Source organism: Euprymna scolopes, chromosome 12, assembly GCF_053919585.1.
Source record: "Euprymna scolopes isolate OS-2025 chromosome 12, ASM5391958v1, whole genome shotgun sequence".
Lineage (NCBI taxonomy): Eukaryota > Metazoa > Mollusca > Cephalopoda > Sepiida > Sepiolidae > Euprymna > Euprymna scolopes.
Genome location: NC_136493.1, coordinates 81,327,214 through 81,354,621, shown reverse-complemented (window position 1 = coordinate 81,354,621; position 27,408 = coordinate 81,327,214). Strand labels below are relative to the sequence as shown.

Below are 27,408 nucleotides of genomic sequence, written 5' to 3'. Positions count from 1 at the left end.
TCTGAAACATTAGAAATTAGATAATTGTTCATTTTGACATAATTAGGAATTTCAAAAGTGAATGTCTTTTTCATATTTTACAAAAACTGAAGTTAATTATCCCCCAATAGCATTTAACTTCACTTCTTAAAATTAGAAAAGAAATGTAACAAAAATATACATTTCATAAAATTAATAAATTTAAACAAAATCAGAAAAACATTTCAATAAAATAAAACTAAAATAATAAAGCAACAAAACTTTTTTAAAATTTTTATATAAATAAGACCAAATAAATAATTTATTTCAATACAAATCAATGCCAAACGAAATATTTAAAACAAAATAACCATGATGCAAAATACAACTGCCGGATTGATTTAAAAGTGTCAACAACAATGTTCAAATGTTTAGGATTTTGCAACCGAAATTTCAGCCTATTTAAATATGTAATTTCTTTTTGCAAAGAAGGTTCTTATCTAGAATTCAGCCTAATTTAAAAAAATACAGAAAAACCTTTGTGATTTACATACACGTCACAAAACAAAAATATTATATTCCAAAAGTTGTGTAAATTGATCAAGTAGGTTTTTTAATAGAAAATCATTTTTTTATGATTTTTAGCGAGTAATAGTATATTGCAGCCATTACAAGAATGATTTTAAAATCTCTGTAGTTCGAAGTGAGTTGTCTTCTTTTATTAAATATGGCGGATCAAAACACAACATTTCGCTTTGTCATTAAATTTTATTTTCTTAGTTAAAAGAAATACTTAATCAATTTATGTGATTTTTTAAATATGAAACTTTTATTCTGTAACAGATAGGTACATTTTAAATATTTGTCTGTATTTTTTAGTTGAATTCTGGACTTGAACTGCAAAGAGAATCCAAAGTATCAGTTTGAAAAAATAAGAATGATAAAAAATGTTGGACTCGATTGTTTCTTGGTTGATTTTGTCCTTTTGCTTTATAATTTACATTTGTAATAATAAAAAGTTTGTAAAAGAATGTACATATTTATTTGAATGTCCCGAAACAAATACAAGCGTTGATTCAAGAAAATGTGCCTGCATTCATTTTTGTTTCTGTTTTTGAAAGAAAATAAAGCATACTTGATTTTACAAAACGTAGTTATAAAAGAGTCCAAGTTTTATGACTTTCCGCAGCACTTAGTGCCTCACCGAGATGTTGGTTTGTCCTAAATGTTAAGGTCTCTATTTTTGGTTATTAGATTGGTGGCAACTTTGATAATAAAGTATATAAAAAAATATTCACGAATGCACTGTTTGCATATGTGAAGCGAAAAAGAAACATGTTTTGTATTTCCTTGTAGGAAATATCAAATAAATATTTGACAAAATGCAAGTAAACCAATGTTCCCAGAAAATCATCCCTGCATGGTTTTGCTTCCCACTCTTTTATCATTATATATTAGTTTTCTATTAACATAAGATTAAGTAACATTGAATCGATATGATTTGTTAAGGTGATGCAAGTAAATGTTACTCGTTAAATCAATGGTGTAAGTAAAATTTAACTGATATGTAAATATCGTAGACAACAGCTAAGCCAAAATATACTGGAATGGTATAGTAAAAAGGTACGGTAACATTGGGTAATGGAAGAGGAATCTTCACTTTCCTGCAAAAAAATTTAAATCAAATAATAATTGCGTGAATGGAAAATGAAATTTTAACAAAAACAAAGAAATAAAAAGAATAGAGTCGTTTTCAACATCGGTAATTAGTAGGGCTATGACCACAGAATATTCTTTTCATTGTTTTGACTCTCGAGTATATATCTGACACAGACACAGTTAATCAATCTAGAACCACACTACTCTATATAAAAGCATATAAGATATCAACGGATACACACTCGAGAGTCAAAACAATGAAAAGGATATGCTGTTGTCCTAGCTCTAATAATTAGGCACAATTTTTTTTCTTTTATCTTTTTTTTTTTTATTCCAATACTGAAAAATATATAATGAACAGGGTATGATTACAAAAACTTGGACGGTTCTATTTATAAACAGGGGTGATAGGAACTGACCAGTCAAATGGAACAACACTCTGCTATGGATCAATCAGAAACTGGAATCACTCCATAAAACATACTGGCTCTTTTAGAATTCCTGCAGATAATTCTTTGTGTCCATACGAGAAGGAATTTTTCTCTTTGTCTGCAAAGTTTTACAATTCAAGACTTTTATAGATTGACTAACGGAAAAGTCTTCTTTTTTCTTCTGAAACTAAAATAGCTTCCTGATTCTGATTAATCGTCCTAAATGTATTTGTTCCAACTTATATTTTCTCTGAATGTCAAACCAAAGAATTTGAACAATGATATCTTAGGCAGGGTGCTATTTGTCATGACAATCGGTGATTGAGTCTGGTTTTTTTTTTTTTGTAATTGTTAAACTAATTTAAAAAAGAGTTTCTTTCTATTAATACATACTACTAACAAGATATCTTTCACTAAAACGTTCAGCATGTCATAATCTCAAGATGAAATAAAGATACTAACATTTTAACACCTATTAGTAGACTGACCCGATGCTGCCAGTATTGAGTGGGGATCAACGAATATTCTACACTTTCAATACTTTTATTGTCATCAAAGTCGGTAAAATCACCCATTTTTCAATCAAATCTATTGATTGCCTGCTTTAGTCGGAGAACCACCATGGTGTACCAGGAGTAAACTTTATATGCCTCTTCACATTGACTTAGTTCACAATACATTATAGTCTACATTGTCAATGTAGACTGTTGATTTTATAAAATTATTCTCATATAATGGCTTGAATTAAAGTCTAATATGTAAAAGTCAAGTATCATGGTTTAACTGTGCTCTAAATAGTAACATTCATTTCGAACACGCCCCTGCTTTATAAAAGAACCTGCTTTTGCAGGAGAGCCCGGCATATAAAATCAACAGTAAATTCGTACTGCTGCTATTTACAGGAAGGGGTTAGTTTTCCCATGAATAATAGCAGCAAGAGAAAACATCGTAATATTACATGGTTAAGACTAAAATATTTAATTTCATTTTTTCCCCAGCAACTATCCACACCTGCATTTGCATATGCATCTAAACCTATACATATAGCGATAATCTTGAGTCATCTACACCACTAGCCACATAAAAAAATGCACCATCTCTTAGTGCATATATATATATATATATATATATATATATATATATATATATATATATATATATATATATCAGGTTGACAAAAAAGTTCTTGCAGTTTTTAACTTTTAAATTCAAATGAACATATCTCAACCCAAACAAAAACTTATTGATCAAAATAAACACCATCAGAATCAAGACACTTTTGTCAAGTGTATTTATGCCAGTAGCGTAAAAATCTTGTGTTCTTGTGACGATGAAATCGCTGAAGGCGTTTTTGATATTGCTTAGGTTTTTTAAGCATTTCTCACACAGAAAGTTGTCAAGATGCTTGAAAAGGTGATAGTCAGTAGGTGAAGATTCTGGAGAATATGGCGGATGGACAGAGTTTCGTAGCCCAATTCGTTCAACTTCTACAGGGTCGGTTTAGCAACGTGCAGTTGGACATTGTCATGGAGGAGAATTGGGCCTTTTCTGTTGACTAATGCTGTGTATTGTTGTCAAAGTTTCTGATGCATTTCATCGATTTGTTGACTGTACTTATCCGCCGTAATATTTCACCTGCATTCAATAAACTGTAATGGATGAGACCGATCACAGACCACACACCAGTTAGCATGACCTTCTTTTGGTGTAACTCTGACTTGAAATGTCGTGAAGCTTTGTCAGCGTCTAATCACTAAACTGAGCGTTGCTAGTTGTCACAACCCGGTTGAGAAACAGGTCGTTCATGTTGTGTAAAAGAAGGCAAGATGACACTTCATAATGGTGTTTCTTTTGATTGTCGTTCAATTTGTGAGGTACCTATTCATCAAGTTTTTTGTCTTTCCAACCTCTCTTAAGTGGTTGGAAATCATTATATACATTATGTCTAATTCAGAAGCAAATTCTTGAACTGTTGTGCATGAATTGGCTTTGACTAAGGCTCTTTATTGGTCATTGTCAACATCTGATGGCTGATCACTACACTCATCATGTTCAAGACTCTTGTCACCACCACAAAATTTCTTAAACTACCATTGTACTGTACGTTCATTAGGGCCAAATGATATCGCGGGCTGTTTCAGCAGCTTTTCGGCCTAGCTTAAATTAAAATAAGAAAATTGTGCGAATTTGCTTTTTGTTTTCATCTTGTATTCAAAGTTCTAAAAAGAAGACAATTGTTTTAAAATGATTGTAACTTAAACGATTAGATAGAGTGAAAAACTCCCTATAAAATAATATATAAAGTAAAGGTGTTATAATATATAACATATAATAATATATATAATAATATATATATAATAATATATATATAATAATATATATATATATATATAACCTCATATTAGTCTCAATGCATCTTAAACACTCTCTTTATTTTTCCTTAAGTTTGCTTGAATCCATATCGAACTCTTACATTGCATCTCCATATAAAAATCTTTCTTACTCTCTCTCATTTATGTGCTCTCCAACCAACTCTAACATATCTAACTTGAATAGTAACTGCTCCAGGGGGATGTACAAGGTCTATCCTCTGGAGGATAAATTTCCTACTTAGACATGGTGGACAGTGAGAGCAGAAAGATTCTAGATTTAGGGGCTTGTGATCTTAAATTTGTGCCTATGTCTGCATCTGGCCTTCAATTCGTATGTGTTATTTAAAACTAGCAGGACCCGTGTACCAGCATTGCCAGGTGGAATTACCCCCCCCCTACACACACACATCACCTATATAAAAAAAATACAATTAAACTACGATTATTCATGGGAGTCACTTCTGGCCCAGTAAAATAGTGGGCACTGGCACCCGTGGGCAAAATGAATGTAGTGTACTGAAGTTACATTAGTATCTATAAACCTATTCTTAACACAGGGATTTGATTATGTGCTGTGATTATTCCGTGCTTTCACCTAACATGTCAACATCGTGTCATAAGGAAAAGAAACAATCAAAAAACAATGCTGCTGACCTGAACAATGATTGCCATAGCCTTTTAAATTTTTTCTTTTAAATCTGCCATATTTTTTCCTGGCGATTATCATCGAGTACAGGTTTAATTTTCAGATAAAAAAAAAATAAGGTAGTATTTTTAATGGCTGTAATAGTCGGGGATCAATTTGTGATGATAACGTTCGAATAAATGGAACACACACTTTGTTTTCTATGTTAGTTTTTAATGCTGCACGTAACCTTTAAATATTTTCCTTTTCTGTTGGTAAGATATATTCAATTTTTCCAAAGGTATTTTGGTAATATGAAAGTTAAGTGTGTAATCTATGAAAAGCGCCATAGAAATATGCAAAAAATTGAAAAGGAAAAATCTAAATGCTAGTGGCAGCATTAACAACCGGAGTGGCCAAAAAGTGGGTGTTCATTCTAGTTGAATGCTATAATTCCAAATTTAAGACTGTAAGCACTAATAATCGCCTGTAAAATTTACGAATAAATGAAAAATAAAGAAAGGAAATGGTAGGGGCAGCATTGTTCAGGTCCACCAATCCTTTTTTTTTTTTAAATTAATTTGCAATCTGAAAGTTAAAAACGCAATTTTTAGTCTATAGTCTATCTTGAATTTAGTCTATATGGGATATATAATAAAAATAAAAATTGTTGGCAAAAAATAAGTTCGTATTTTTCGTCCGTCCACATTGTGCTTGTGAAGATTTGTGATGTTTTGAACCGATGCATTTCATATATATCTATATATTGAAGAGTTTATATTCCAAATAATCGCATGTTTTTATTATGATTTGTTTTGAAAAAAAATTACGAAATTTTATCAAACGAAATACAGTGCAGAAATAAAATAGTTGGCAAAAAATAAGTTTGTTATATTTCGTTCAATAAACTTCTTTATTTTTTTAAATTGCACGGAAAAGATAAAATAATTCACAAATAAACTTCTGTATATTTTTAATTGTTTTTTGTTTATTTGTTTGTTTGTTTGTTTTTTTTTCTTAAGAAGTGTAGAGACACAAATATTTGGAAACTAAACTCCTTAATATATAAATATATATGAAATGCGTCGGTGTGAAACATCACCAATGTACACATAGTGTGTTTAATGGTATATAAAGTCGATCGTAAGGGTTATTCAATTTATTTCTTGTTTTGACAAAGACGTCTTAATATCTCTTAGTGATGCCATATTTTAATGGTAGAAAGTGTTTCGTTATAAAGCGTAGAATTGCATTCAAGAATATGAGAATTGTTGAAGCTCAGCCAATGGACAAACTTAGGCGAGGGATCCTTTATTATTTACGAATAGGAAATTGAAAGGATTATGTTAACGGTGGTAAGACTAAATATTTAGAGAGAAAAATGGTGACTCCTTCCTCTACAGATGTTGCGATCGAGATGGTGTTGCTTGTAGGGTGCAATGTAGCATTTTATTATCACTATTGAATGTGTCTAACATGGTGTGCAAAAGCTACATAAGATAGTGACTTGATATATTGAATTTGTATGTGCCATCTGTTGTTGCAAACCTATGATACTTTGGTCGAGAGGGGAATTTCTGCAATCATTTTATTATATATGGAGATGTTTATGTTCATATCTTAGTATTTTTGTCTTTCCCTCCAAGCAAAGATTGCATCTATGTATAAATCCCCTTGACTGTTATTTCATGTAAGTTGGTTAAACTTACATAAAATAGACCATGTAACAACTAGTGTAAGTCTTTCATCTTTAAGAGCGCACAACTCATTTCTTTTCATTGATCGATTCAGAAATGAATATCTGTGAACATACAATTGATGTTTCCAGTTACCCGCAGATGTACCGATATATACTCTCTTGTCATTAGGGATTTTATCTGGATAAATTGTACAGAACACATTCTACTTTGCAATTGTCATTAAGTAGACATTCACTTTTGATTTGGCAGTTACAGGCTTTAACATTAGTATTAGAGTTGTCTTCTGGTGTATCCAATATTTTCTGGTTATGTGAACTTATTATACTGTCCATGTTCTTGGTGTAGGAGTAGCTAATCTTTACTAATTTTCTAAAAAAATTTATGAAGGGAGTTTTTCTTACTTCACTTCCCTGCCCCCTCCCGTCTCTCTATTTGATACATACTAATACAGTAAGTTTATCACTTTTAAGTCAGCTACAGATCTGACCAGTTTGTCTCGTTTGATGAGACCCACACTGGTTGAAATAAACTATAAATTTATAATGAGACTAAACTAAGTTTGTGTTGTTTTTTCCTTTTACCTTTATATATGTTTTTTTATCTTATATATATATATATATATATATATATATATATATATATATATATAAAGTTTTTATAAAGAAATAAATCAAAATTGCCATAAAATTAAGACAAAAATATTTTTTAATATTCTTTTCATACTTACTTATTTTCTTTATTTCTTGTACTCACAAACATCATAAAAACTAAAATATTCATAATATTTACAGCAATTGATGTAAATTTCTCCATCACATCAAGAAATCCCTGCAAAATTAGATTTTTAAAAATTTTAAGTAGAGAGATTTATAGATATTATAAATGAAAAGCTTAAAAAATACAAATTGAAGGAATTAAGGATAATTACACACAAATACAAAATAATATGGATTACAGAGATACATTTATTGTAGAGACGTGTTCATTCCCAACTTTTAAATATTTCGTGGAGATCGTATTCTTCAGTTTTTGTGGGCTCTGATATCAACAATTCCTTACATTTCTTTCCCTTCTACCATTAGCTTTGGTCTTTTCAAGACTAAGTGAATAGGTTTGTGTTTGCAATAATCATCTTTTATTCATTTTAACTTCTTCCATCAGTGGCTTCACGCCTTGTTTGCAGCCAATTACATAAAAACAGTAACTTAAACGTGACAAACCAATAAAAAATAAAATTTCCAATTTACATGAAACACATCAACTGATGTAGATATGCAGGAACCTATTTGAATCAAGATATCTTTCATTTTACTTGCATGTTTCACAATTCAAATGGGACAGATTGAACAAGTTATTTCAAACATTAGTGGCATACAAACGATGGACAGAAGTGTATATAGTGATAATTAGACACATCTCTAATTAGATGATTAAAAATAATTGTAAATAGACCAAAATGATATTTTAAAGACAAGCAAAGCATATACATGACAATGTTTTTTCGAGTTGAAAATGGCAGAATGGCAAAAATGCTATTCTAAAATTAAATTTAAGAGAAAATGAAAATATTATTTCGAATTTAAGCACTTTTGTCAACACCATACATGATTAAATTGGTTTGATAGATTGAAATTGTTAATTTTGAAAATAGAATCTAAAATGAAATTCTGGGCATTTTACTACAGACAACAAACTGAAAAAATGGTAAAGAAACAAATATATAGCAAATAAATGTTACCAAAGGCAAGATAAGTTACTCCTCTACATATCTGGATAAGTTTTTGGTGTTTTAACGTTCATGTAGTCTTTTTGTTGGTTAGAGAGAAATAGAAGAAAAAGAAAGTGTTTATTTAGTTAGAAATACAAGTAGTGTTGAGTTGTTAATTTGGAATGATAAATTTGGGGGTGAAATGTAACACAAGTTAACACGATAGAGAGTGAGAATTCGAGCCAAGGAGTGGACAGTGTGTCCATTCTTTAAGTCACCAACCATTGTTATTGTGAGTCCATTAACGATACCAATTTCTTCTCTGATGGTAAACACATCCAACAAAGCCTGGGTGGGATGTTCCCCGGTGCCATCTCCAGCATTAATCACAGGTTTGCGACAATGCTGAGCCACTTTCCTCACAGCCCCTGGCTTAGGGTGTCGCAGAACAATAACGTCAGCATAGTCAGACATTGTCTGAATTGTATCTTCCATAGTCTCACCTTTCTGTACGGAGGAGGTGGCTTCATTTAAACTGATCACGGTACCTCTCAGACGTTGCATTGCTGCACTAAATGAGCAACTGGTGCGTGTGCTCACCTCAGAGAACATTGAAGCCATCACTTTTCCCTTGAGGACGTGATCGATGGCTCGGTCTCTCTGGATGGAAACACGGTAGTTATGGGCCAGATTGAATAATTGATGCAACTGTTCCTTATTGAAAGAAGAAACGTTGAGCACATGTTGACCAACAAGTCCAGTGTATCCAGTTGTATGGGAAACTCCAAGAAGAGGTGAGGTTGATGCTGGGAACGTGTGAGGTACTGGTTGGACTACCGGTTCCTTCTTTGACCCAAGTTCCGTATTGGAAGCTATCCCAACTACGACAGGGAGTTCCCTTGTAACCGATTCTGTGCTTTGGTCCTTCGTGGAATGCTCTAAATGATCATGAATATGAGTCCCTGTGTGAGCTTCATGAGTTTGACCAGGCATTTTAGTAATAGCCCTAGAGGGGAATGCAAATGAGCCGCCTGGAGTTTCCATAGTACCAGGGTGTGCAACCTTCCTGGGACTGGTTGGTTCTGAAGTAGGCTGAGACAGTGAAGTTAGATTTCGAATTTGGACTGTCAACTGCTCAGGGAGCGGTATTTGGATTGGTGCTGGTTGTGGCATAGAACGTACATCCATGCCAAATCCTGGTTTTACCAAAACCTCGCCATCAATGTAAGCGACCTCCCCTCTCACAAAAACCCGCTGGACAATACCAGAAACTTGGTGACCGGCAAAAGGTGTCCATTTACACTTTGTGAATTTGGTATATGATGGAATTGTAGATTTGGTGTCCAGATCAACTTCAACGTAAGTGTCCGGCTGGTGAGGAAGATTGAAAATCTTTTTTAGATTTGTGTGCAGTCGAAGACTGATATCATCTAAGGTAAGTCTTCCTTCATTAACTGCTGTCAACAGCAAAGGAAGCATAATTTCCAAACCAGGAAAGCCTGGAGGAGGTTCGTTGCTGTCTTTTTCTTTGACACAGTGAGGAGCGTGATCAGTAGCAAAACAGTCAATAACATCCATGTTATCCCAGCTGTCTGCAGACGAGGGCGAACCTGGCATGGGCCATACCAATTTTGGCTTTATCCTCCACAGACAGGAACAAGTGGTGGGGGGAGGCTTCACAAGTGACAGGAATTCCCATCTCCATGGCGGTTTTGATCATCATAACCTCTTCTTTGCGTGCTACATGGCAAATATGCATGGATCTTTGATAAAGTTCTGCTAACAGAATTACAACTGCAGTTGTAGTTCCCTCAGCATGTACGCAGAGAGGTAGATGTGATGGCCAACTCTCAAAATGCTTTTGCCAGTCGGCCATGCTGTCAAGCTTGAGTGTAGTAAAAGTTTCGTTCAGATACATTTTCAAGGCAGTTATGATCGTTGTTTCCAGTATTGAAAAAAAACTTATATTTTATAACTTTCTTACTAGACGTGTTTGATAAAAATTGATATTTTCTCCCAATAAATATTTTAATGAGAATACTAGATACTTTTTGAACTGAAAATATTTAAATGTAAATCTTTATCAATTCTACTTTACAGTTATCCTAAAAAATATTAAGTACTAGCATGAGTACCCAGTGTTAAGACACTTGTAGTCTGTCTAAACTGTACGAACGAACTGACTAAACCAAGATGGCCGACTCCTATTTATATCACCACAAGCAAGGGAGGTAACCATGTAACTGAAGCAAGGGAGGTAACCAATGTCTACATTAACATTGCTGCTGTCCTCAAGTGAATAATTTATTTCTGATTTAACAAGTCCCTTAGAAGCTCAGACGAAGCTCCTGCCTTGGTCAAACAATCAGAGACCTGATCACAACCCTTGATCCATTCTATCTGTATCTCTCCTCTACTCTTCATTTCCTTCAGCCTTGCTACATCTATTCTCAATCGTCGATCGCTTACCAGATTGTTGGAATTCAATGTCTCCACAAGTGATGCATTATCTGTCTTGCAGAGAACGTCTGGCAATTTAGATAACTGAAATACCTCTTGTATCATAACCGCAGTCAAAACACCAGCATCAGCTCCCTCATTCAGAGCAAGAGTCTCTGAGGCCAATGGGCTTTTTGTCACTCTGTCCAATTTCTTTGACGCCCAACACATGGGGGCCATTTTGTCAGTACTTCCTCCAATAAAGACAACAAAACCACTCTGTGAAGATCCATCTTCCAGACTGGCATAAGAGGCATCAGTATAACACAAAATGTGTAAATCTGAGGGCTTTCCCAATTTTGGAAATGTTATAGAACCCTTCTTGGATTTCAATTTTGATAAGGCTTTATTCGCCTCAAATAAGGCTTTTACTTTGGGATGCTTTCCAGTGTTGCTCATTTTACACACATCAAAAGCTATATCAGGGCGTGTTTGAGTTGAAACCCACATCATCTGACCTGCAAGTCTCTTCAACTCATGCTTTTCTTCTTCATTCAGTTCATCATTTTTCCTCAGTATCCTCCCTTTGCTTATTTCTATTGGAGATATGGAAGATACATATAGATCTTGTTCTACAGTGATCCCATTTTCCTGTTGATTAACATTCAGTCCAACATATTTGAATGTTCCACTTTCATGAGATCCCACCTTAAATTTTTCTTTCAATGTTGCAATCACATCCCTTTCAAACTCTGTGTTTCCACAGAAAACAAAATCATCCACGTGCATAGCAAGAATTCCAGTCAAATTTCCTTTAATATCATGCCACAAAAACAATGCATTATCATAAGCACTTGGTACTCCTTTTAATTCAATCAAAGCCTGAGTAACTCTCTTGTACCATGCCCGTGGAGCATCATTCAATCCATAGATGCATCTTTTTAATTTCCACACTTGAGATTTAGGACAAACATCAGATGGTGGCCTCAGGTACACATCTCTCTCTAAAATACCACCTTGCAAAAAGGCTGAGGTAAAATCTATGGTCTGCAGCATCCAATTCTTTATTGATGCGGTTAGCATGACCATTCGCATAGCTTCACGGCTACATGTTGGGGAGTCCGTTTTCAGATTACTATTTTCTTCATAGCCTCGTGCTACAAGGTGAGCTTTCATTGTTTTCTGATTATCCTTGAATTTTTCAGTAATCACCCATCTTGTGGATATTGTTTTTTGACCTGTGTATGGCACACATTCAAATACTTCATAGGTGTTCATGTTTTTTATTTCTTTATGCTTGGCATCCATTACAGCTTTCGACTGCTCTTGTTCAGCGGTGAGCAGGACTACATTTTCTTGTTCAGTATATTGGGGCACTTCTCTCCAATGATCAATATGATTCCAGTTGATACAAACTTGATCCTCGTTTTCATCCTCAGGTTCTATATTGATCCAATGACTATATTTGCCAGTTGATTTAGGCTGTACTGACATAACCTTTCCTTTCTTCCACTCCCCACTTCCATTTATTTTATAAGTTATGGTCTTATTTCGGCCAGGTTTTTCAGTCTTATCTCTTAAACTGGTAGAACTATCAACAACTTCTTCTCTGTCTATATCTTCACTTTCTACCACTTGATTCTGCAACTCCTCCTCCTCAACTGTAAGGTATTCATTCTTCCCTTCTGTAGTGTTTCCCAGCATTTCAGCTTTTTTTGTTCTTTTTTCGTTGTTTTTATTCACTTTCATCAATTGGCACGGATGCATCCTATAAAATGCTCCGCCATATCTGATTAAGACAAACTGGCCTTCTCTGCCTAACACTTTTGCTGGACCACGCCATCCTTTAAAACCCTGCCTCCGATAATAGATTTGGTCTCCGGTAGCATAATCTTCATCAGCATAAGTTCTGACATTAGACCTGAGAGCTCTCCTAATTCTCTCACTGGACTCAGCTTCCAAAAAGTTTCTCCTTGCACTATGGAGAGCATTTAAATTTTTTCTCACCATGTCACTTGTAGTAGAGGACTCCATAGCAGGTAACTGGTCTGTCAGAATTGAGGGTGTATTTACATTGAAACCGAATACAAGTTCATTTGGACTGTGTCCAGAGTAATTGAGGAGGGCATTTTTTGCACAAATAGCCCATGCCAAGGCAATTTCAGGTTCACACTTCTCATCGTCAATTGTTTTTTTCATTGCCTCAGCAACTATCAAATTATGACGTTCTACAGTACCGTTGCTGAATGGACTTTCTGCGGCAGTAGTACAGGTCTCTATGTTGAGTTTTTCATTCATCTGTCTATAGTGTTCGTTGTTGAATTCACCCCCATTATCACTCAGAAAACGAACAGGAGATCCGAAATAGGTAATCCACATCATAAAGATGTTTTTGATGATCTCCTCCTTCTTCTTTGTTTTGATCAATGTTGCCGCTGAATACCTGGTAGCGGCATCAATGAGATGTAGTATCCACACCTCATTGTGGATGAACTCTTTCAAATCCATGCAAACTGTGTGATTAAATCTATTGCCAAGAGGCAATCCCACAACCGGTCGCAGTGGAGCTTTTTTAAATCTAAGGCAAATTTGACAGTTTTCACAAACCTCCTCAATCGCCTTTATAAATTCCTTGTCATTGAATTTGCCACTTTTTTTAACCAAGGAAACAAGTTTTTCCTTCGAGGCATGAGCAAACTGTCGATGAAGTTTTTCTGCTTTTTTTTTTTTTTCTGTGAAAGAACACTGACCAAAATTCTGAACATGTAATACAATGTTCTTAGTACCACTATGATCCAACAACTTATTTGTTAAGGGGAGACAATAGTGCCCTGAAGTTGTGGTCTTTAGTTCAATACATTTATCAAAAATCCAGCACATATCTTTCCGGAAATCTAGCACTATTCCTGCTGTCTTCATTGATTTGTGACTTAATAGAAGAGGCAAGTCGTTTTTCACAATATCTGCTTCGATATAAACTCTTATACCTCCGAGTGTAACCGGAAATTTAGCAACTTTAATTGCTGTGACAGCCACTCCATCACCAAAACAAAAACTCCGGTCTGAGTTCGTATACTTCACTAGTTGCAGGTCACTTTCATTTAAAGTATCCAAATAAACATCAAGCCACACTTCGCCAGCCAGTGTGCGAGTACAAGCAGAATCCAAGACTGCCATTCCAAATGTTTCCTTTACAAGATTTGAGATTTTTTCATTTGTACTGTTCAAATAAATATTTTCTTGAATGAACAACGTAATGTGTATTTGTTCTGTCGCTTCCGTAAACCTGGGCGTATTTCTAGGACACTCTCTAATTAGATGGTTCGGAGACTGACATTTGTAACACAACAACACGTTTCCACTTCGGTCACATGGATTAGATTGTCCTCGACGAAAACGCCTTTTGTTGTTACCCGGTTTAGAATAATTATAGTTGACGATTTCGGGCTCTGATTTCACTGCCGGTACATTTTCATCACGATAAATGTCACCAAATACTTTCTTTATCGATTCCTTCATGTTTTGATACGTCAAAACAGAACACGTTGTCCGCGCTAATTTTTCGTTCTCTTCCGATATGTTAACCGCGTTCAAAACAAGAAAAGCTTGCACTCCTTCCGGTAGAATAATGTGGAATTTTTTTAATCTTTGGTACAAAAACTCATAACGAACAAGAAAGTCATTTATACTGGTACCTGACGATCTTTTATAAGTGTAAAATTCCTTAAAAGTCATGTAAGCGCGCGTGTGTTCATCCTTTAAATATATGTCATCCAGTTTCTTTATTAAGATCTTCAAGCCATCTCGTCCGCCGATGTCACTTGTTGGCAATTCACGGACACATTCTCTAATATTCGGTGGTAGCGTCAAAAACACTGCTGGCCCTTTTTTTTCCTCAGAAAGATCCGTGAACAACGACCACATTTCAACGTCTTGTTTCCAGTTCTCGTAAACATCCTCCCCCTCCAACAATGGAGGTTGTTTGTTCGAAGTTGCCATATCCGATATCCGATCTGTCTAGTGCTACAGACAAGCTGTACAAAAAAAAAAATTTTTTTTTTTTTTTTTTTTCGTTTTGTCACACACAGAGGGATATCTCTGCTACCATTTGTTAAGACACTTGTAGTCTGTCTAAACTGTACGAACGAACTGACTAAACCAAGATGGCCGACTCCTATTTATATCACCACAAGCAAGGGAGGTAACCATGTAACTGAAGCAAGGGAGGTAACCAATGTCTACATTAACACCCAGCGTTGCCTGGGTTTACATACAGTTCCGTTTGAAACACACCTGCTACACTAATCATTTTCATCATGGGTAACATGGATACCCTCACAACAATTCCATAAATAAAAGAACGGATAAAAACATGTAAATTTAATCGTTCCTTAAAAGAAGAAGTACCTGATACCCTCTCCACCAGATATTTCGGCAGAATGGATACAGATAGAAGAAACTATTTCCCGGATATTGAGTACTATAAGTACCCACCCTAAAAATAAATAATTAAAAATAAATCATTAGAACTTTTGTTTCACTAAAGATAACAGCGAATGCCCGCGTGATCGCAAAAATAAATAAATAAATAAAAATACCAAGTAGATAGAACTCCTAAAAAAATGAAGATCCATCAACAATTAATTTCAAAACAATTAAATTAAATTTTTCATCATTTTTTGCTTCTAATGTAATCTCCCTCCAAAATAACAAAAATGAATTTGTGATATGTTGGGGTTCATTTTGTTTATAAAAGTGTAAGGTGAAACTACAGAATGGTGTCATAAAAATTAATTAAATTTATAATTATTTTATACTTCAAATGTAATTCCCACGCCCACCAAACAAAAAAACTGTATTTGTCATGTTTTGCCCCATCCATCTCGATCGCTAAATTTGAAAAAAAAAAATGCTAGAGATGATATATCTCGTTGAATGCTTTGTGGCCAAAAATGGGTGTTCATTTTTACGTTAAATTTATATAGAAAAGTGATCCCCCACTTTAAAATGTTAATTTTCTTTTTTTCGAAATTACTTCTTTCATATCATTTATAAAGATTGTTTAAACGTATTAGGGCCCCCAAAAAGTAGGTCCTAATTTTTTTAGGGGTTAAAAGACACTGAGTCACGTCGTAAAAATTTACCCTTTTTTTAATTAGAAATTAAAGTTTGTAATCGATGAGATTAACGTGAAAAAAAAAAGAAAGAAAAGTATAAATTGTGGAATTCAGAGGGGGGCAGTAGATCCTATTTTTTAGGTATTAAACAACGATGGGTCACATTGTAAAATTTGCGATTTCTGTATAGCTGTTTAAAGAATAATAACAACAAACAAATGAAATGATCGGAAGATTCTAAGGGGCAAATAACTCTAAAAGTTTTTTAAAAATTCGATGTTGAAATAATAATTCCCCAAAAAATAAATATGTTATCAATGTAATTATTGTTTAAAATGTATTAAAAAATTTTAAATAAAACACTTAAAACAATTCTCTCGCTAGAAAAATTAATCAAGATACCGCTATTTAATAAAATCGATTTTTCTTAATGTCATATGCAAATGACATAATCTTTTTATTGTATCTAGTTTCCAAGAATGAAGCTATATATAGAAATAAATGAAAGAGTAAAGTAAGGAAACTTTTGTATATATTAATCAAATTGTGAACAAACAAACAGACAGGATTACGGATTTATATATATAATAGATTTTTCAGAGTAAAAATTATAATAAAAAATTTGCTTAACTTTGTTGAATATTACATCTTTTATAATCAGCGCAATTCCTGCTCCAATTAACAAAAAGAGAGTCTTAACGATTAGATGGAATCAGCTTATAAACATGAATATTTGACACAATGATAAAGAGCCCTTTCTCTCTTTAGCTCTCTCCACATATAAAAGCCTTCTACCTGTATATTCTTGTCCTCGGTGGAGAGACACATAAATCAAGTCTCACCTCAAAATGTCAACATACATCCAACCTAGATATTGACAGATGTTTATAAAATTTCAGCACAATCAAGGTACACAGGTGCAAAAGGTCAAAATTACTTGACCAACACTAGAATTTGAGCAGCAAAATAACATTTCAGTCTCCTTGTTTCTAATATGTCTCTCTCTCTCTCTCTCTCTCTCTCTCTCTCTCTCTCTCTCTCTCTCTCTCTTCAATAAGGGGAGAATTATAAATCAGTCGGGATTCGATCACAGTTAGTGATGGACAAAATAGTTGGAAATTCAAGTTGAAATGCTCTCGCAGTTGAGTTGCAAAATGTTGGAATCCCGACTTTGTTGAGAACGAGTGAATCTTGATTCAAGACAGCTTCTTAAATGTTTGAGTGAACAAAATTCTATTTTTATAAAAAAAAAATATATATATATATGTTGTTCGTTTATTTTAAAATGTTCAATGTGGTCAGGAATTAGTGGTTTGCCAGGAATGATGCCAAAAGAGAATTCGAAGAAAAGACCCACCAGCTGACGACATATCACCATGTTTTTTTTTATTCATTTTTTAAATATATATTTTAATTTTCTTTAATAAGGGAAGAATAGGAACCATCATAAACATACAATGGAAATGTTAGTCAATTATGTATCACTTTGACAATCGGTACATGTTCATTAGTAATATAATCTTTTAGGTCTTTGAGAATACTCATATCTGGAGACTTGGTTGCTACTAGTGTAACATTGTTTAGAGCTGCATCTCTATCTACAGGCTTATTTATGTAGAATTGTGGAGGTATTATGTGCATGGCAGCAATTGTACAGGCAATAAATGGATAACTATTTGATGGTTTGCTGTCATCAGTAAATGATAAGCTAACACTACAAGGTCAGAGATATAAAATATACACTTTAATTTAGGTCATGCCATTGATGGGATGACAACATCTGTCGCAACGTTAATATTAATGACATGATTGTTCAAAGAAGGACATTGAGAACTTTCACAGCAACGCACACATGTGATACCTGATAAATCAATTGTGATAACTCTAATGCATCTGTTCATTGGCATTAGCATCGGCTCTTTCTTAAGATGATCAATATTGATAGGACAATAGTTATAAGGTAATCTAGTATATTATGTGGTACTACGATTAAGTCCCTTTGCAAATGCAGTAGGTTAGATTGATGCATGGCTAAAAATCTGTCTTTTGCGATATTGGTCACGTTTAGGTCATGCTTAATTTCACCAATTGTGGTGATTTCTGTTGAGGATATGGATAGTAATTTGTTTGCGGTAAGTATATGTTTGCCTTAAGCTTGGGCAGTTGGATACTTAGCCAAGCAAGCCATGCAATGTATGGCATTGTATAGATGGTTAAACCTTTGACATAAGATTCCTGTTTGTACAATAAATTTGCATATTTAGCAAGTTGGCACATTGCGTTCTAATGCATTTGTAGTTGTGAAATCTGATATGATGTTTGCTATACCAGTAACGTGTTGAAATTCAACCTGATATTGGCTAGCGATGGACAAGACACGAGTTAGTTGGTTAATAATAAATTCACTTGGCTTTTATGTCTTCTTTATATTGTCGCCATATGAAAAACAAGGAGAGTTAAGTCTGAATTAGTCAACGAAAATTACTTCCCTTGATTTTTATCTAAAAAAAACATTATTTGGTATAAACTACAGCCAACTACTTATGGAAATAAATAAGAGAGATCAAGTAAGTGGGTGAGAGATAACGAAATATTTTTTATTCAAATAATAATATTATTATTACTACTAATACTACAACTAATAATAAAGATAAGAATAATACCACAAATCCTTTACCATGTTATGATTTCTATTTAAATTTTTAAAAAAAGCCTAGAAAGTCAATATCAATTTCACAATGAACACATGATAGTAGAATGAACTCTCTATTTTTTAAACGTTGGTTATTTCACTAAACAACATACTTATCACTAATCATTTTTTAATTTAAAGCATTGGTCAGATTTAATAATCTCAGTTTCTTAACAAGAAATATTATATTTATATTGTTGCAACATTTTCGATATAATAGAGTATGATCAACGAAAGTTGGAAAGTTCCACTTATAGACAAAGGCAATAGGAATTGATTAATCAAATAGAGCCATAACCAATCAGAAACCAGAATTGCCCATAAAATTTTGAATCTTTTCTCATTCTGACACATAATTTTTTCATGTCAACACAAGAAAGATTTTTTTGTTCTTTGCCTGCAAAATTATAAAATCCAAAACTTGTACAGAACAGCTACTCATCTCCAGGATTTGTACAGAACAGCTACCTATTGTAAACTTTTCTGAAATTAAACATGGCTTTCAATTCAAGAGGTTATGGATTTGGCAAAAGACTTTACTTTGATGGATCGAAAGCAAAATTCAAATTGTAGCAAGTGAAATTTTTAGGATATTCACGAATTCAAAAGTTACACAAAGTAATTCAGGTACAACCTGAAAATAGAAACGACCTTGAGTTTATTGAAAAGAACACGATTGTCTTTGCAGAATTAATACAGTGCTTACATGATAGAATTCTATTTCTGGTAATGCCAGAAGCTTTGGACGATGGCTGCAAAGCATTGAACATATAAAGAGAGCATCATTTATCAAAAAGAAAATCCAAAATTATCTCTTTATATACTCAACTGATGTCTCTAAAATGTATGGAAGTCAAGACAATTACAGATTATATTATAAGGACCAAAACAACAGCAAATTCATTAAAAATGTCTGGCAAAGTTACTAGCCATAATCTGTTTGAATAATCCAAATAATATAGAAAAAGAAATTAGTTTGCTAGCATGTGTAGAAAGGTATTCTATGATAATTTAAAGTTATGGAAATATATATAAATTTTTTTTTTTTTGGGGGGGGCAATTTCACATATTTAAAATTGCACTGGTCATACCTCTCACACCCCCAAAAATTTTCATTGAAAATCAAGATAAAACAGTGTTTTTTTTTTTTTTTTACATAGGAGTCACCACTTATCAAGACCCGAAGGCCACTCAAGGATAAGGGTTAATGAGTGTAGTCAATGGGACAATATTATAGTAATCATTAGTAGTGAAAATTCGGTAAAATTGGATTACTTAAGGGGACGGCTCATCAAGAATTTGTTTAAATTGGATTTGAAGACAACCAAATTGTAGTCAACTGGAAAGCAGGCAAACATCAGAGTTCCACAGGCATGCAGTTCTAAAAAGTGGCTTTTTTCATGGAATTTACATTTAGGTTTAGGCACAGATAAAGATTGGGGGAAATTATTAATAGTGACTTCACTAGACGAGTGTTTTTCATGAAAGTTTGGCAAGGGAGGGGGGGCATAGATTGGAGGTCAGACAAGCACTTGCTATGAAAATAATGATAAAGCAGAGACAGGCTTGCAACGTCTCTTCTATAGGAAAGAGGTTGCAGGGAAGAGAAAAGGGCATCCCGCACTAAGCTAAAAAGTCTATTTTGAACTCTGTCAAGGCAGGATAAGTCTTTCTAGCCGCTCCATCCCAGATGTGGCAACAGCACTCCAGGTAGAGAATTGCATCAACAGTGAGATATCTATTGGAGCGGTAGAATCCTACCATTTTTCCAGCTACCTTGGCAACAGATTTGATGTATGTGTTCCATTTCAGATCAAGAATAAAGATCAAGCCCAGAAGCATGATAAAACATGGAACCTCCCCATAAGTGAATAGAAATAGAAAAAGCAGTATATTCATGTTCGTCTGGGCCTCTGCAGATAGAAAGTAGCGAAACTGAATGGTTAATTTGTGTTTGTGTTTCACTCTCTATTTGTGTGTGTGTAAACAAAAACTATGTATAGAATGAAAGCATATGATACAATAAATCATAAGGTGTTTCCATGTGTATGACTGGGTGTTTCTTAGATGAAGCTGGTGAAAAGGTGACCTTGTTATTCAGCAAGAAAGAAACAGATGAATTTCTTTTGTTTGTTGGCTGATGCCATCTTGTTTACTTTTAACCGTTTGAAAAAAACATAAACTGATTGTTTACTTTACCCAGTTGTGTCCCTTGAACACTCTCCACAACAGAGAATTATCTTCCCTACCAGAGACGGTGTAAAAAGAACTTTTGAAATATATAGCGCAAGCGGTACACATGTGTTAAATAAATGCTCTTCGATCCTACTCCAGTTGTCCGTGTTTATTTGCTTTTACACTGATATTCCCGTAATACAAGAAATGCAAGCAGACAGCTAATGAAATTGCCCAGAGTTATTGGAGAGAGAGAGATCTTAAGAAATATTTTAAGAAATGAAAATAAAAGAACTAATATCAAATGTATTTGCAGAAGAAGCAAACATGGACGACGCTGTTTGGAAAAGATGTGGCAAATGTATCGAGGTTCCCGGTCACATTGGGGAGAGGAAGATGAGAAGATAATGAGAGAGTAATTATTGTACTACGAATTTTGAAGATGACATGTTTATGAAAGTGACTCTCCTAGAAATTTATATAATAATATGATATATTATGTGATAACAAATGAAAATGACTGGTAATAATCGCAAAACCTACACTAGATACTGGCTAGTAGTGGGACCATATTGAATTTATATGTGGGATCTGTGTTTGCAAAGTTACAATGTCTTTTTTGTAGAGGGGAAAGTTATCATTTTATTAATATAGACAGAAGAAGATAAATATATAGAATGGAAGAAGATAGAAAAGAGACTAGAAATTTACTATCATAAGCATGTTTCAGGTAAGAATAACCTTATGAGGCCCATCCCCCTCCAGGTTTCAGAGCACATACAGAACTTTTTAGCACTAACCAGGCTCAACGTCACTTGCCTAAGACATGTCGCATAAAATAATGTTTGTCTGGGCCTCACAACCCTGGAGAATTAAGAGGCTCATCCATCATTAATCCATCCACTATCATAAGGTCAGTTTGTAATGCTGAGAAAATCAAGCTACCTAAAATGGAGCACTCTGAATGGGAACAAATATATCTCTATAGTATTGTTGTAACTCCTTTCTACATGAGAAAGCCTCAAACAACAAGCAATAAATACATCTTTAAATAAAATATAAATACATTGGTTTTATTTTTGAGGGGAGCACAGCTTCCCCCACTACTGACAATAAATGTACTCATAGATTCAAAAATTACTGGACAGATTTTTATGAAATTTGAAACATAATAAGCATAAAAGAAGTGTTTTATTCATTTTTAAGGAAATAAATGAGGAAGAACTCAACATTTGAAAACAAATGTGGACAAATTATTTCTTACATACTATATATACTGTTGCACCCTAACCCGATAAACCTTGCTAGTATTAATACAAAATAACTAAACAAAGATTTATCTCATCAGCTTATTGACTAATTCACCATCTTATTTAACTTTCTTTGCTATTATTCAATCTTTTTATTTTTATCTTCTCATGCATCAGCAACATAAGATCAACAATGTCATATGCTAAACTAATTCATTATGTTCTCCAAGAATGGGAACATTTCAAGTAAAAAATTTAAAAAATGTATATTTACTTACCTTTGGATTTAACATAGCAATTACAAATATTATTGCAAAGAAAATGAATGAGATAAAACTTGAGGTACATCTGAAAAGAAATAAAAAATGATTCAGCTTTTGAATAGAAAATATTTATTCACTAAATCAATTATTGGTTAAGAATAGAAAAGAATTTTTGAACTTTTAAAATTATTTCTTTATAAAAAATATTCGTATTATTTGGATTATTCAAATTATTGTTCTCATATTGAGTATTATTTTCACAACATTTCGGTTGATGTAACCCTCAACCTTCTTTGGGTGCATCGCGTTGAACTCAAGAATACTATTAGTGTCAATTAAAAAACTGATATGTTCCACAAAAGAGATATCGTTGAAGTAGCTGAGCAGTTCATGCTATCTTTTTGAGTAATAATCTGGTAAATTACCATACAGCATGAGTGTCGTAGTTGAAGCTGGTGTTCCTTGCATGAAGCTTGTGTACCTTTTGACGTCTGTCCTAGGTGGATGCACCAGTTGGTCATTATGGCTTAACCAGCCAATCATAATCTTGTAAGAAGAAAAGACACAGATGTACTCATATTCATTATATCACTTCCCACTGAGCTTAATTCGAACATAAAATTTTGCTTAAATATTTTCCATTTTTAGGGTTTGGACATAATCTTTCACTTTTTTCTGAGTCCTTTCGTATTCAATCCTTCTTGCTGCGGTGACGTTTGATACACTGGTACTTCTGGTCTCGAATTTGAAGATACCTCCATTGGAGAATATTAACCTATAGGGAAAGGAATTTCAAATACATCATATAAGACTTCCATTGGAATTTCTTCAATATTTTCTGTGACCTCTGTAGTGTGCATGGGTCTCAATTGATTCCAGTGTCTTATGCATGGAAATCTGTTTACTTTTATATCATATATGACTTGTCCAATTTTTTAAGTTACTATTCCTGGAGATGATAGGGGATATGCATGGTCTCAAACAGTCATTCAACCCAGTCCAAAAAATCAGCCTATACTCTGATTTTTTAGTTTTTCTTTTTTATGTATACGATTGGTAGTGCCCAATCCAAATAATTGACTTTTGAAATTACACAATTTTTTTCAACCCTTCTAATTCATCATTTATTGCCTCTAGTGTTAAAAATGGTACTCGTTGTTTGTGTTTAAAAATGGGTTTAACATTTTATTTTAGTTTGAAGTCAACTTCTGCTTTTATGCACAGACAAGTATTTCTGAAAAAATGCGAAGGAATTCGCTTTTCAAATCCATAATAATTCTTTCCGTTTGCTTCATCTTATTTTTCTCTATGACATTAATAGCAATTTTTTCTGTGTTTCTTTACTGTGGAAAACCTATTTTTTTTACAAATTTGTCCAATTATTACCAAGGTATCACTTCCTGATTCGAGTAATAATTTTATGGTCTACCATTTTCAATTACTCCCTTCTTTAATTCTCCTTTGTTTTGTTTTTAGACAAAATAACGTTCACCTTTGATTGTGACTTTGTTTTTACTCATCTCTGTTTTTATATCCTTTCCACAACATGCATTAAATATAACATTTTTTTTTATTTGGATTCCACTTTTGACTTACAGTCTTTATTCATGACTAGCAGGATCCATTAAGCAGTGTTGCCTGATGGTAACATTTAAAATACGGCTGCTGTTTTTGTCATTTTCCAACTTCCAACCTCCTCATGTTAAAAATGGCTTTCGGAATAGAAACCCCATTTTGTGCCTGACGGTGGGATTGTCACAAAATTTGCTGGAAGGTTGAGGTTATTTTTCAGGGTATGGTTGAGGGTAAAGTTCAGGGCTAGGTATTTTAGTTAGCAAGACTGGAGTTATGGTGACAAAATACTATCAAACCCTGTGTCCCTTAAACTAAATTCCTGTAGTCACCTGCATGTTACCAAATATAAATATAAACACTATTTAAGAAAGTGACCGTTTTAATTAAGCTGTAAAAGTAAACATTATAAGCAGAACGGTTTATTTAAATAACAAACAATGGTGAATTTGCTTCTTAAACTTAGAATAGGTAAAATTTAATCATGTTATTATTGAAAATGTAATCATGAGAAAAGCTGAAATAATAATGTTACTATTCTGAAAGCCATTCTTTACATGGGGAGGGTGTTTAGTAACTAATCTGTGCTTCAGCCTTACAATATAAGAATAAAATATCGTAAAACATGAATTTAACTGAAAAAAACTATTTCAAAATTGCAAGGTACCAAAAAATTCATAAGCATAAAGTTATGCTGGCATATAGTCGCATTTGGTATCGTGCTCTACCATCGTATGTATTCTAGATCAAGACCCTCCCCTCCCCAATGTAAAAATAATTACGCAAAATTGTACTTTGTATTGTTCAACACTTTTAATTATAAATTACAAAATGAAGCACATTTACTCATTGTAAAACTTCATCTTGCATCTTTTCTTTTTTTGGTAATCTTTCCACCCTCGAAAAATCCTTTAAAATTACCACTTGTCAATGTTTTCGGTGCTGAAAACGAAAATAATGTATAAAAATCCGGCGTACGAGTAGTTTCCAAGATAGCAATAAATTTTTTTGATAGGGTATGGCATAAAGGTTTACTTCACAAGATCTCTAGTTATGGTATAGCTGAAAATGTCTTCTCAATCGTCAAATCATTTCTTCATAAGAGTAGTAGTTGAGGGGCAAAAATCAGAAGCTCACAGTATTAATGCTGGAGTCCCTCAGGGGTCCATCCTGGGTCCAACTCTTTTCCTGATCTACATTAATGATCTTCTAAATCACATCCTTACATCATTTGTAGACATTTATGCTGATGACACTGCCATTTATGGTAACACATCTAAGACAGTAAATGACCAAGTTCTCTCTGATTCTCTCTCCTCTGATCTTGAGCACGTGGTACAATGGGGGAAAGGAGTGGCTGGTTACTTTTAATGCATCTAAAACCAAGCTTCTCTTTTTACATCATCAACATTCTGATCCACATCTGGCATCAATTGAAATGAATGGCTCTCGTCTTCAGGAGGCCTCAAGTTTTGACAAGCTTCTGGGCTTGACCGTTAATCCTGATCTTAAATGGAACACGTACATCAAATCTGTTGCCAAGGCCGCTGGAAAAATGGTGGGATCTTTCTATCGATCCAGTAGATATCTCACTGCTGATGCAATTCTCTATCGATATAAGAGCCAGGTATGTCCAAGGATGGAATACTGTTGCCACATCTAGGCAGGAACTGCTAGAAAGGACTTGTCCTGCCTTGATAGAGTGAAAAATAGACTTTGTAGCCTCGTAGAAGATGTCCTTTTCTCTTCCCTGTAACCTCTATCTCACAGAAGAGATGTTGTGAGTTTGTCTCTGCTTTATCGTTATTTTTATGGAAAGCGTTCGACTGAGCTTCAATCTATGGTCCCCCTCGCCAAACTTTCACAAGAAACACTCGTCTAGCTGAAAACACTATCAATAATTCCCCCCACTCTTTATCTGTGCCTAAACCTAAACGTAGATTCCATGAACAAAGCTTCTTTCTTAGAACTGCACGCCTGTGGAATTGTCTTCCGTTTTCCTGCTTTCTGGCTGACTACAATATGGTTGTCTTCAAGTCTTACATAAACAAGTTCTTGATGAGCCGTTCCATATAAGTTAACAAATTTACCGAATTGATTACTATATTGTCCAATTTCTACTGTACACTCTTTAACCCTTATCCTCTGGTGGCCTCTTGGCCTTGATAATGTGGTGATGCCTGAGTAAAAAAAAAAAAAAAAAAAAAAAACTTATTCATGATGTACAGGAGACATATTAGCCTGTACTGAGAGGGAGATGACCGATCACCTGAATTCTTAAATACAGGGCAAATTGATGAGATTTTTCAGGATGATGGGAAGCAATTCTCCTTAAAGCAACGTTTAAACAGTTTTATAAGTATGGGCGCTAGTTCTGGTTGAAGTTTTTTGAGTACTATAATTGGAATACCGGCAGGGCCAGTTGCTTTACTGGAATCAAGGTTTTTGATTAGCTTGGCAACATCACGTACAGATATTTGTATATCACATAGCATGTTTTCTGATACAGGAGGAAATATTGGGGGTTGGCGGCCTTGGTCGCAAAGGGTAGAATTAGCTGCAAAGTTCTTGACAAAGAGTTTGGCTTTGTCTGATGCTGACGAGATTACCTCAGGTTCAATGATGATAGTTGTGTAAGCATGATAAATTTTTGTGTGCAATCTGTTGTTGTAAACCTACAGTGTTTTTGTCCAGAGGGGAAAAACCGCCTCTTTTATTATATACAAGATATGCCTTTCTCTTTAATCCAATTCTTATCCTTGTTAATATTTCTTAGACACTGGCATTCCTCCATTACCTTTTGCAGCATAATGTTTCGGTCCTGTTCAATAATACTACGAATTCTTGATCTAATTTCTTAGTCCTTCAGTGTTGTTAGACGTTAGACAAAAATTAGACATTTGAACACATCGCTTGATGATTCTCTTAATTTAAATACCTCACACAATGTGTTAACGATACTTGCATATGTGACAAAATCATTGTCCCCATGTTTGGTATTACTTTTTACAATCCTTTTTCAATCAAACATTGTCACCTCCTGCTGAAGATGACATTTTATACTAACTACATCTGCATCATTATTTCTTTAAATTATGTGGAATACAGAAGTGTACTGATACTAGCAAATTAGTCTGCCTAATTAGCATAAAAGTATGAAAGACCCAATATAATCCTTTCTAAGAATAGTTAAGATGAAAATTATCTCGCCACCGACAAGTACTAACCTGTCTCTTTGATTATTCATATTATTTTGATTCTTTAAGCTACTGTTCTCATCTTAAGTATTAGTTGCACAATGTTTTGGTCAATCTAACCTCGGACCTTCTGCTTGTGTATCCTATAAAACTTGGGGATCTTTCTGTTGGCATAGTGGATAAAATACTTGGTAAAATTCAATTGTAAGTTACACTCTTCTGGAGGTTGAAGATTCAATCCTCAGGGCAG

The 27,408-nt window shown here is 34.0% G+C and overlaps 1 protein-coding gene across 1 annotated transcript in view; it reads right to left on the bottom strand.

The window, feature by feature from the left end:
• Nucleotides 1–236: 236 nt before the first annotated feature.
• LOC145291376 (uncharacterized) overlaps nt 237–27,408 on the bottom strand; it is a 115,127-nt gene continuing 87,955 nt past the window's right edge. Inside the window, exons 17-19 of the mRNA XM_080137164.1 lie at nt 22,405–22,474; nt 7,473–7,573; nt 237–1,622 (exon numbers count right to left, since the gene is read on the bottom strand). Coding sequence (XP_079993290.1) covers nt 1,496–1,622; nt 7,473–7,573; nt 22,405–22,474 — 298 coding nt within the window. The 3' untranslated portion in view covers nt 237–1,495. The remainder of the gene's footprint in view (nt 1,623–7,472; nt 7,574–22,404; nt 22,475–27,408) is intronic.